General features: G+C 37.2%; 1 protein-coding gene and 1 non-coding gene across 2 annotated transcripts in view; both read right to left on the minus strand.

Annotated features, from left to right (window-relative positions):
- The window catches only part of Kpna4 (karyopherin subunit alpha 4), a 52,973-nt gene that overhangs the window by 12,637 nt on the left and 27,065 nt on the right, over positions 1-13,271 (minus strand). Inside the window, exons 6-12 of the mRNA XM_021195820.1 lie at positions 13,109-13,204; positions 12,267-12,352; positions 9,951-10,037; positions 6,966-7,135; positions 6,831-6,875; positions 5,613-5,744; positions 764-892 (exon numbers count right to left, since the gene is read on the minus strand). Coding sequence (XP_021051479.1) covers positions 764-892; positions 5,613-5,744; positions 6,831-6,875; positions 6,966-7,135; positions 9,951-10,037; positions 12,267-12,352; positions 13,109-13,204 — 745 coding nt within the window. The remainder of the gene's footprint in view (positions 1-763; positions 893-5,612; positions 5,745-6,830; positions 6,876-6,965; positions 7,136-9,950; positions 10,038-12,266; positions 12,353-13,108; positions 13,205-13,271) is intronic.
- Positions 192-518, minus strand: LOC115063976. The gene has a single exon (XR_003843818.1).

A 13,271-nucleotide genomic window follows, 5' to 3' on the forward strand; every position in this document is an offset into this window, starting at 1 on the left:
ACTGCCCTTAACACCAGGAAGATGCTATATTATTGCTAGCATGATAGTGGTCACAAGCATTACTAAAACCTGTGTTAGTAATCAACAACAACAAATATTTCACATCCTATGGAGAACATTATTGGAATTTACCAAATTTAAATTCACCAATATACTAATTATATAGTGAACACTAGGATATATTAGACTCTTTGGATCAGATCACAGGATGTTTAATGATCCTGTTAGAGAGCTTAGGGTGCTGGGCTACTTAGGTGAGCTGTTTTTGGGTTATAATCATCGGCAATGTTGTTATCAACAACCCATATTATTTCTACAACAGCCTCAGATGCACTCCAATATCAGCATCACCATTCAGTGCCCCCTTTCATAGCCACCACACACACACATACACACACACACACACTCACACTAGTAACTATCAATGAAACATTAAACTAGGAAAATTACTACATGTATTAAAATTTTCCACTCATAGCAACATTCAACACCCATATATCTCTATTTCATCATTTCCAAGAGAGTCAAAACTACAGTTTATTGGTGATGGAATAGCTCAGTGGTAGAACATGTGCTTAGTATGTCAAAGGCTCTAGGTTTGAATGCAGAATCCCATGAGCGTATTATAAAGACTAACATATTTTCTCTTGAGGCCTATAACATCTTATACTAAAAAGTCAATGCTATTTAAGACATTCCATGTTGTGGAACCTAATTCCACGAACAAAGAGTACCATTTTATTAATATTTTAAAAATACTCACTTTATTAATTTTCTCTTTGGGATGAGTGAGGAGTGCTGGGAAGTGTGAGAGAGCATCACAGTTTAAAACTACTTGTGTTTGCTCATCAGTTCCAGTGACAATGTTGCCCACAGCTCGAAGTGCAGCAGTCTGAAACACGAGATGCAATGAGATGTTTGACATTAAGAATTCTTATCAACCAGTGTCAGGCAACCAGGGACAGATTCAGTCGCTCATAAAGTTCTTTCACTGCAACTAACCTATCCTTTCTGAGCACTGTATTTCAGGTACTGATCTAGAAACAGCAGACATAGGAAATATATACAATTCCAGGCCGTATGGGGCTTAAGTTATTTCAACTTGGCATCAATAAAAGGGTAATTTTATATAATAATTACTACCATAAAGAAAGACTATTCAGCTATTAAAAACAAGAACATCATGAAATTGAAAGGCAAATGGATGAAATTAGAAGGTATCATCCCAAGTGAGGTAACCCAGACCCAGAAAGACATGTGTGGTATACACTCACTAATAATTGGATATTAGGCATAATGTACAGGATAGCCATGCTACAATCGACAGACCCAAAGAAACTAATAAGGGGGACCACCCAAGGGAGGGTTGATGAATCTCACTCAGAAGGGGAAACAAAATAGTCATCATCAGAAATTGGGTGGAGGGAGACAACTGGATGGGAGAAGGAATGGTGACAGAGGATCAGGTGTAGGGAGAAAAAGAGTCAAAGACCTAGGATAGGGGAGGCTTTAGGGAGACTATGAGGGAGATTCTAAGCAGTGGGGATGTGGAGCCTCAAGTAGTCATCTCCTGTAGCCAGGCAGGACTCCCAGTGGAGGGACGGAATATCAACCCATTCATAAAACCTTCAACCACAAATGTGTCCTGTCTACACTAAATATTCAGGGATAAAGATAGAGCAGAGACTGAGGAAAGGGCCAACCAATAACTGCCCCAACTTAAGACCCATTCCATGTGAGAGAGCCAACTCCTGACACCATTCATGATATTCTGCTATGCTTGCAGACAGGAACCTACATGTCTTCTGAGAGGCTTCATCCAGCAGTGGATGAAAACAGATGCAGAGACCCACAGCCAATCATAGAAATGAGCAAACCAAAGGGGTTAAGAACATTACAAGAAGACCTGTAAAACCAACTAACCTGGGCCAATGGGGGATCACAGAGACTGAATCAAACAAAAGAGCATGCAGGGGCTGAATCTAGGCCCCTATACATTTGTAGCAGATATGCAGCTTGGTCTTCACATGAATCTCCAAACAATTGGAGTGTACACATGTGTCTGACTCTGGTGTGTGTGTGTGTGTTTGTGTGTGTGTGTGAGAGAGAGAGAGAGAGAGAGAGAGAGAGAGAGNGGGGCTTCCTATTTTATACAGAAAATGACGTCACACCAGTGAGGGCGGGAACTGAGCCAGGTGGATTGTGGGATTGTGGGTCGTTGTCCTGGCAAAGGGAGTTGACTAGAGAGAGAGAGAGAGAGAAGAGAGAGAGAGAGAGAGAGAGAGAGAGAGAGAGAGAAGAGAGAAGAGAGAAGAGGGAGGAGGGAGGTGGGGGAGAGAGAGAGAGACTCTGTCCCTGCCACTGGATCTCCTTCCCCTAACTGTACTGCCTGGTTGGGCCTCAGTGGGAGAGGATATGCCTAGTCCTGCTGGGACTGGATGTCCCAGAGTGGGGTGGTACCCAAAGGGGGATTCGGAGGGGGTAATGAGAGGGATTTATAAGGGTGAAACTGGGGGAAAGGAGGGAGGGGGCCATCATTGGTATATAAAGTGAATAAATTAATTAAAAAAAAACCAAGAAGTAATTTTCATGACAGTTAATTTTCCTATCCTCTAATTTTCCTTTTTATAAGACAAGTAATTCAGCTGTTTAAATACATAAACTTATTCTTCAAGAGTAGACAATTTAGTACTTACTACCTCAATCCCAGGTCCCTGGCAACTACCATCTCTAGGTCTATTAATCTGTATATCCTGTTTATATCTATATAAACAGAAATAAGTCACAGCACTTGGTAGTACCCGGTTTTGTCGTTGTTTTTGTTTGTTTGGTTTTGTTTTGTTTTGTTAAATAATAGTCAGCTGGGTATCAGTAACCAGTTTGCTTCCATTTGGAGGCTATTATGAATAATGATGCTACAGGCATTTGTATTAAAGTTTCTGAGTGGACAAGTGCATATCCATAATCTTGAATATGCCACATAGTACTCTGTCTACTCTAGTGCTGCCATGAGCAATGTGGTCCTTCTTCGTCCACACTGCTGGCTTTTAACTGCAGCAATCTTCAATGTGAACGGTTCTCCAATTCAACCTACATTTCCTTAATAACTACAGCTTTGGGGCATCTTTTTTCAGGTGCTCACTGACCATTTTTATGTCTTAGAAAACTGTGCAAATCTTTTAGCCACATTTTTTGTTCTTTGCTTGTTTATTTTTTTAATGTGTTAGGTTTTATGTCTTTATGTAGGTCTGTGTACCACATGCATGCCTGGACCCAAGGAAGCCAGAAGAAAGTGTTGGATCCTGTTGAACTGAAACTACAAATAATTGAGAGCTACCACAAGGTATGCAGAATCAAACCTGGGTTGTCTGGAAGAGCAGTTAGTATTCTTAGTTGCCAAGCCATCTCCCCATCCCTAGATTTTTAAATGTCTTAATTTGTGAAGAAGTCAAGAGACATGAAACAATATGCTAGATGAATTATAATTATGTCTAAACTTTAGGGATATAGATTAAGTCTACATGACATGAAAGTTGAGAAGCTTAAGAAAATTTCTGTTACTGATAAAACACAAAGCATTAACTTTCTCTGAAGACTGCCTAAAAGAAAGCTCTAAGCCCTATATTAAAAGCAGTAATTATAAGGCCAGTATTAAAACTAAAGAAGTACCGTTTGATTTTGGGGTGTGTGTGTGTGTATGAGCACACACAATTTGATGTAGCTCAGCCTAGCTGTGTGATCTTCCTACTACCTCCACTTTGAAAGTGCTGGGATCATGGAACTGTGGTACCAGGCCCCAGGTAACATAAACATAAAGTAAAACCAACAAAAATAAAAACAACAAACTTAGTTGTAAATTTGGGTTTGGCTCAGCAGGTGAGTTCTTGATAAATCAAATCCTCAGAAACCTTGTTAAAGAGCCAGTCAAGTTCCTGTGTCCACCTGTATCCCTAGTACAGTGGGGATACTGACAGTACATCCAATGTCCTTTTCTGGCTTCTGGGTGCATACCTGCTTCATGCGTGCATGTGTGCATACATACATCACATATATACAATATGCAAATTTAATAATAAACATGTAACAAAGATATTTATAATAAATCATACATTTAAATAACAAGTATTGGTCAAATCTTTCTGAATTAGCTCGCTCGCTCCCTCCCTTCCTTCCTTCTTCCTTTCTTTTTTTGGTTTTTGATGCAGGGTTTCTCTGTATAGTCCCAGCTGTACTAGAACTCACTCTGGAGACAAGGCTGGCCTTGAACTCAAGAGATCCACCTGCCTCTGCCTCCCAAGTGCTGGGATTAAAGGAGGAGCCACCACTACCAGCTGCCCAGCTCTTTCTTTTCTTCTCTTTGTTTTTTAAAAATGTTTTAATTTTAAAGAAAACTTTTTATTTAGTTTGTATACATATGTACATGAGCTTGAAACCAATGTGGTTTTTTTGCCCCTGTTGCTTTCCGTATGTATGTATGTATGTATGTATGTATGTATGTATGTATGTATGTATGTATGTATGTATGCATAAGCAAGGTCTCTCACTGAGCCTGAGCTGACTGAGCTACCAGAGCCTTTTCTACCTCCTTACATAAGCTGGGCTTACATGCACGAACTACTACATCAGCTTTTACGTAGGTGCTGAACTGGTCCTCATGCTTGCACTTTATCCATTGAGCCATCTCTCAGGCACTTTTTAAATTTTAGGTAAATGTATCTTCATTGTTAACCACACACTAGTATCATTTTAAGAGCTATCTTAAGTTTGTAGGAAATATAATGGTTTTATATCTAGGAGGTAAGGAAGGGAAAGAAAAACTTTTTTTCCCCCTTTAAGCTTCAAGGTTGATTCTAAGGTCCAGAAAAGGGCAAGAGGAAGTAACTTAGGCTAACAGCTTTCCTTATATAACTGCTTGGTCGACTTTAGATCGTTCTAAGATTAAAAATCATTATTTACCTTAAAAAGGTAGAGAAGACTTTCTAATTCTACTTTACTACTGCATTTAACTATCTGTGTGTGTGTGTGCCTAAGTGTGTTGTGTTTGCGTGTATGTATGTTATAGAAGAGCCTGAACTTTGTACAAGTGAGGCAAGTGCTTACAACTGAATATATCCTCAGCTATTTTTTTAAAAAGCTTTTTATAGATGGAGGCTCACTAAAATAAAGAGTATGTAAGAGGATTAAAACATAGAGAAACAATCAGGAAATCCTTAAACTGCATATCAGTTCAAATAGGTAAGTATCAGACAAGTATCAGTAAGTCAATGTTAACCAAATTGCTAGATGAGGAAAAAATAGATGCTTTCACAGGAGTGGGAGGGAGAAGCGGAAAACACAAACAGGAATGGTTTTAGATGCCACCCAAGGTGCTATATTAAACCATGCTTCTTGGTATTAAAAATCAGTAATTCACAGTAGTGTATCCTGTCTGGCAGGGAAGGGCGGTTCTCTCTACCTTTGAAACTAAGATAAAATAACTCACCTTTTCCCATCAAAGACACGTTACATCATTAGGTAAATAATATGCTTTAATTTTTAAAAAAACTGTTAATCTTTGAATGTCCTGCTTAAAGGATGGCAAGAAAACCCCAACTTAATCAAAACAAACCTACCTGAACTTTAACTTCCTGGTGGCTGAGTAGCGGAACCAAGTGAGGAACAATTCCGGAGTCTATTACCATCTGTATCTGTTCATTGCCAGCATCCGTAAGGTAAGACAGGGCCCAGACAGTATCTACCAGTATCTAATATATAAAAGAAAAGTTCAAATATTTCAATATTTTCCCATTTTAATATTTCTTTTTCATTTTTCTTGCAGGGGGTGGGGGAGATAGGATTTTGAAACAGGCTTGCTCTGTGTGCAGCTCTAGTTGTGTAGAACTTGCTCTGTACACCAGGCTGGCCCCAAATTTAAGAGATCCACCTGCCTCTGCCTTCTGAATACTGGGATTAAAAGATGTGCACCACCACACTCGGCTATTTTAATAATTCTTAACCATAATGTAAGATCTTTCTCTTCTTGCTTCAACTCACTAGAACATCAATCTCTATTCTGTAATAAGATGTGTAATTATAGTCCAAATCCCATATCAGTTTCTAATCTTAATTCAGCAAACCACACAGCATATTAAATAGAAAACCAACAAACAACCAACCACAGATAAAAATCAAGGCAAGAAATATATAAAAGTAGTAATTTCTGAAAAAAAAATTAATTCTTATCACCGCTACTATGGGGAAGAGAGGCTTTTTGATTAATTTATAATAATGATGATGCTTTGACACATGCAAGTCATGTGTTTGATCCTTCATTGTATTTTAAACCTTACCTCAAACTATGGCCAAAGAACATTAGGATAAAAAGACAGTTAAAATGTGATATATAAAGAACACAATTGTTTACAAAAAATTCCCTCAGGAATAGCAACTATATCTGGAACTCCAAAACTCTTTGAACTCTGTATCAAAAAGCAGAAGTTTAAAACCTTTCCAATTCCTAACCAATATTATGATTGAGACAATCAAGATACAGCACAGTCACAGGTCCTTTAGAAATGTAAGAAAGCAGTTGGTCATGGTGGTGCATGCCTGTAACTGCTCTCAGGAAACAAAGAAGAACAAGAGTGCAGAAACAGAGGAAATGGAAACATAACAAATATGTACCTCAATTCTTGAAATGGTAAAGTATGAGAGAACACAAGTACACATTGTTTTCAGTCCTATATCATAGTGGGGTCCAGTAGATATACATACATACATACATACATACATACATACATACATACATACATACATACATACATTAATATACAAGAGAAGAATTTACTCACATTTACATCTGTGTGATGAATTAATACACAAAGAGCTGGAAGAATCTGAGGAGAGAAATATGTACAACTTAAACACACACTGATTAAAAGAAAAAACATAAAATGGTATCTAACTTTTTTTTTCCTTTTATTTACCTCCTGAATTGTCTCCATTGGTGGTGGTGGGTCTTTGTGGCGACATAAATTGACCATAACCCAGGTAACATTTCTTAAGAATGTTATAGGAATAGATGGACTTATGAATGAAAGCAGAGGTTTTACAACTCCAAGACTTATCACATAATCTCTACATTGAGGCCCATCACCTGTAGAAAGGATTAATTAAATAAGATAAATCAACACTAAGCTTTTTCAGAAAACAAAGTACTGGGTACAATTATGTAGCTACTAACATTTTAATAAGATTTCTTTAGTTTTATATAAAAATATTAGGAATTTAACAAGTAGACATTCTAGGTCTTTGAGCCAAGAGAGCCAATGTAATATTACTCCTATCTATCTGTGTCTTTATATAAGCTGCTCACTTACAGGATGTTACTAAGGTGCAGCAGCCCAAGAATTCTTTCAAATACCTTGAGCAGACATGTTATCATTACCGCAATGCTTTGTTCGGCTTAACAAGCTTTTACATTAATACAATGTGTCTAAATAACTATTGAGAAAATTAATGCAGAATTCATACATCATGATTCAATAGGGTCTAGTGTGTCGGCACAAGTCTAATCCCAGTGTTTTGGAGGTAGAGTCAGAATGGAGATAGGTTTAGCTACACAATGAGTTCAAAGTCAGCCTAGGATACATGAGACCCATTATCAGAAGCAAAACTAAATAATTCACAAGGAAAAAAATTTTCTTGCACTACAATATCTGGTGATGTATGTAATTCCAACGTGTAATTAGAGAATAAAAAAACAAAAACAAATATAATGGTTCTCTACTTTATTATAATAATTTATCATAATGTTTCTTTAATACAGTGGGGTCACAAAACCTTTAAGGGGGGGATGTCACATATCAGATATCCTGCATATCAGATATTTACAATTCATAACAGTAGCAAAATTATAGTTATAAAGTAGCAACAAAAGTAACTTTATGGTTGGGGTTTGAATATCTCTGGCCCAGGGAGTAGCAATATTAGGAGGTGAGGCCTTGCTGGAAGAAGTGTCACTGTGGGGGTGGGCAAAGAAACTCTCCTTCTAACCATGTGAGAGCCAGTCTTCTTCTAGCAGAACTCTCAGCTTCTTCTGTACCATGCCTGCCTAGATCCTGCCATGCTCCTATTTTGATAATGGACTGAACCTCTGAACGTGTAAACCAGCCCCAATTAAATATTGTTCTTCTAAGAGTTGCCTTGGTCATGGTGTCTGTTCACAGCAGTAAAACCCTAACTAAGACAGTGGTCATCACAACATGAGGGTGAGCATTAAGAAGGTTGGGAACTTTAACAGCTTTATACAAAGCTTTGACGCCTGATACAAGAGTAAAGGAAAGAGGTACCCAGATATGCAACGTCACTTCTAAACGCAGTGTACTCTATACTAGTAAGTCCACAGAGTGTGTTGCTCACAAAAACCTCCAAGCATAACATTTTCAAGTTGGACTTAAAGGGGCAATGACAATGCTAACAATAGTTACATGCAAATGACTGTGGAGACACATACCTATAACCTCTAAATTCAAAAGGCTGAGGAAGGAATAGGGCTCAGAGTTCAATGTAACATGGGTTACAGTCAGTCAGGGAGACGTAGTGAGACAATGTCTCAAAACAAACAATACCTTCCATGTAAGAACAATAAAGACTGAAAAAGTGTTTAGGGCTGTTGAGATGGCTTGGTGAGTAAAGGTGTTTGCTAACACCCAGAACACACGTGGAAGGAAGACGCCATTTGCCTCAAGTTGTTCTCTAATCTTTATACATATGCTGCAATACATGTAAACATGCACACATATACATATATATAAAGTAAGTGAAATATCTTAATTTTTAAAGAATGTCCAGAATCCTCCTTCATTAAAGAGAGAGAGAGAGAGAGAGAGAGAGAGAGAGAGAGAGAGAGAGAGAGAAGAGAGGAGAGAGAGAGAGAGAGAGAAATCTCAAAAAAGGGATTTCCAAGATTTCCAAGCCAGATTTCTGGACTTTTCCCATTACTGGTTCTAGGGTGGTAGGTTGTTTTTGTTTCTGAGACAGGGTTTCTCTGTGTAGCTCTGGCTGTTCTGGAACTTGCTCTGTAAACCTCAAACTTACAGAGATCCAGCCTCCTGAGTGCTGGAATTAAAGGAGTGGTGCAACCACCACCAGCTAGTTCTCTGTTTTTTTCTGACATCATCATGCTATGTAGTATAGGCTAGTCTTGAACTCAGCAATTCTCCTGCCTCAGCCTCCCTGTGTATTGGGATTAGTTCTTTGAATTTTTAAGTCTGAGTTAATATAGCCTCCAGTAAACAAACTTGGTGGTGTATAGTCTTGCAATCCCAGCACTTGAAGAGTGGGGATTCTCTAGCTGTGGTAAGAGGACCCTGAGTTTCAGGCTAGCTAACAAGTAAACAAAAATGCCTCTAGTCTAAAAAAAAATGCTCAAAATACTGAGATTGTGTCAATTATTTTTCCTACAGTTATTTATAAGTGCAAAGGTAGTGATTATAATGTTCAATAATGAATTAGGTTATTAGATACTTACTGTTAATTCACAATAATAGAATTATACATTATATACTAAATTTTAATCTCTTATACAAGGTTTTCAGACTTCTCAAGTATGCTAAAAAAAGAAAAATTACTTTAATTTTTGCCTACTGTTATTCTTAGATGAAGAAAGTTAATTAGATACCAGTATGTAAAAATCTAAATAATTTATATATTTTATAAACCTTTAAATAACTAAGAGTTGACTACCAACAAAAAGCTATCATGGTAATGTAAGCAACAAACATGTTCCTGTTTACTGTTGATTTACACTCATAGAGTCAGTCACACAATTAAATTCTCTATACAACTTCATAAAAACTGGAAATGACAAAAATTACTTTTCATCCACTAATAGTTATTTTTATTGGTTAGTGTATGATTTATCCAATTTATTGGATTAACATCCAAAGTTTCACAAGTTTCATACAAACCTATGATGTTTCCCAATGCCCATACTGCCTGTTCACAGACATTCTGATGGGGTGAATGCAGAAGCCTCAGGAAAAGTGGCACAGCATCTGAAAGAGAAAAAGAGGTAGCAATTGAAGATATAAGGCCCTTCATTTTTTTACTGAGACCCCAACAAAACATAATACAAACTATCAAAACTATTTTAAAGTATCTCTTCGTTAAATGAATTGTTATTGAAGTAACTGACAGGAAAACTAGCATCAAGGTAAATTGTAACATATAAACAGTTTGAAATTAAATTCCATATTTTAAACAATTAAAACTTGGACTCAAATACATTTGCTTGTTTGTCATTAGAGACTGAACCCAGGGCAGTCAGTCTACAAGTTGTTGTCATAGACTACCACTGCACTGTGGCCCTACCTAAGGCTGAAGCCCAATTTCAAGAATCATTCCTTACAGAATGTTATCTTCAATATCAGTGAAAAAGCCTGACTTTTTTAGGGAATTTCTGCTTTTTAATATATTTATTTAGACTGAGTATATGAGTGTGTGTATGTGTGTATTAACTGAGTGTGTGTGTCTGTGGGGGTCTAAATGTTTGTGGGTGATGTATATTGGATGAGTGTATGTGTAGTTTGGGTGGGTATATGTATGTAAATGTGAATATGTGGCATATGCCTGTATGTTTGTATGTATGTGGTGTACAGGTGTGTATGGCTGAGTATTGTGTTTATGTGTGTGTGTTGTATAGGTATATATGTGATGTGTATAGCTAAGTACTGTGTATGTTGTATAGGTATGTATGTGGTGTGTATGACCCAGTATTAAGTATAGGTGTCTGTGTGTGTGGTATATATTGCTGTGTATATTATATGTGGCTATTTATATGTGTATGTGGTATATGTATAGGTGTGTATGACTGAGGATTGTGTATGGGTGTTTGTGTGTGTGTGTGTGTGTGTGTGTGTGTGTATAAGTCAGAGGACAAGTTGCAAAAGCTAGTTATCTCCTTCTACCATGTGGTTCCAGGGAGTGAACTCAGGTCCTAAAGCTTGACAGCAAGGTCTTTCCCTGGCATCCACCTCTCCTGCCTTGCTTAAATAACTTTTGGATAAGAAATTTAAATTAACACTATATGAGTCATTAGGCCAATGATTGTCAGGGCACATTGAGATCTTAAATCAGAAAGTGGTTCTGTTGCTTAAGTGGAAGGCAAACACAAAGACAGGTTTCTACATATCTGAGCAGACTTAACACTGCACTTCTGATTTGACTCTTCTTCCTACCTTTAGATAGCACTTTGAAGAACACTATATAATTTATATGTACATAGATTAATCATGGTCATAAAAAATAGCTCATTTATCTTATTAGTTTTGGATACTAAACTGACAGCAATGATTAAAAAATCCAAAGTCTTTTTCTAATTGGAAATGGTAGATAACACCTGTAATCCTAACATTTGGATGGAGTCTGGAAGCAGAAAGATTGTAAGTTCAAGGTAGCCTACCTACATAGTGAGTTGGAGCCCAGCGTGGCTACAATGAGACCCTGTTTTAGCAAAATAAAGTAACAACAAAACAAAACAGCCCAGTCTCTTTCTACTCATTAAGAATTATATAAACCCGGCGTGGTGGCGCACGCCTTTAATCCTGGTACTGGGGAGGCAGAGGTAGGCGGATTTCTGAGTTCAAGGCCAGCCTGGTCTACAAAGTGAGTTCCAGGACAGCCAGGGCAATACAGAGATACCCTGTCTCAAAAAAAAAAAAAAAAAAAAAAAAAAAAAAAAAAAAAAAAAAAAAAAATCAATCAAAAAACAAACAAAAAGAATTATATAAAACAAGCAAAAGAGAACATGACACCGTGACAGAACCGTAAAGCCCACCTAATCTGTTAACTCTGTAACAAAACCAGTTTTAGTAGGACTTTAGATAATTTCTAACATCACATATACCAAGATGTAAAATGATAATTAGTTGGATAATATATCTGTCCTCCTCTTCTAAATCATAAAGAAATAAAAAACATTGCTGAATGGGTTTAATCAGTCAAAAACAAGATTTGTAAAGTAACATACTTAAGACAGCTGCTTCAACAGTCCTATGAGTATTGCTCTATTACATAGTTATATCTTCTTAGAGTAATTTATGGATTTATTTATGAGATGAGGTCTCATTATTTTAGCCCATGCAGGCCTCAAACTCATGGTCCTCCTATGTTATAGCCTCTCAAGTGTTGGAATTAAAAGCATGTGTCACTATGCCTGGCCAGCAGAGTTTATTTTCTACCAATGGGAAGAAAAACAATTACAACTTTGTTAATTAACAACTTACTGGACTGAACCACTGCTTGCGTCTGTTCAGACGTTCCAGATGCAATGTTTGTCAAAGCCCACGCAGCTTCAAACTGTAAAGAAGGACTACCAAAGAACAAGTGATTTCTTAAACCATACATCTCATATCATCTAAACGTCTACCAACCGTTTCTCCCCTCTAGTATGTGAAATGTTTTCTAGCCTTAAAAACATAGCCCAACCATTTCACTGTGAAAGCCTGACATCCTGACTTAGAAATGTACTTTCATAATCCTCCTTAGTTTTCAACCACTCATTGTGCCAGTTTTCAAAGCTTACAAGTTAAAAATAATTCATTCTCAAGTTTGTTTGTGGTTTTTACCTTGATTTTAACTTTCAATTCTATACCATAACCTTTTCCTTCTTTTTTTTAAACAAAAATCTCTCTCAGGCTGAAGAGATGGCTCAGTGGATAAGAGCACTGGCTACTCTTCCAGAGGTCCTAAGTTCAACTCCCAGCAACCACATGTTGGCTCACAACCATCTGTAATGGGATTTGATGCCCTCTTCTGGTGTGTCTGAAGACAGCTACAGTGCACTCATGTATATATAAAATAAGTCCTATTAAAAAAAACAAAAAACACCTCTCCCTACAAAGCCCTTGCAGGCCTTGAGTTGAGGCTTCCTAACGTCTCAGATTACATACGTATATCATTATGCTAGTTTGGTTTCTGAGACAGGTGCCCCTGAACCCAAGGATCACTTTCAACTTCTAACCCTCCTGCCTCCACTTCTTGAGTCTTTTCCCTTTAAAAATTAAACTAGAAAATTTACCTTTTCTAAAGAGTACATTACAATTAAAAATAATAATTATATACTTACTTGTCATCTCTTTCAAGACAATGAACTAAAATAGGCAATATTCCAGATTTTATTAAGTCATCAATCGGTGGATTTCGATCACTGGATAAAAGCTTCCTGTAAGATAGATACCACTGGTAAAACTTAATGACATGTACTACAATTAAATTCAAACTGGATATAG

The sequence above is a fragment of the Mus pahari genome, chromosome 4 (assembly GCF_900095145.1).
Source record: "Mus pahari chromosome 4, PAHARI_EIJ_v1.1, whole genome shotgun sequence".
NCBI classification, from domain to species: Eukaryota; Metazoa; Chordata; class Mammalia; order Rodentia; family Muridae; genus Mus; species Mus pahari.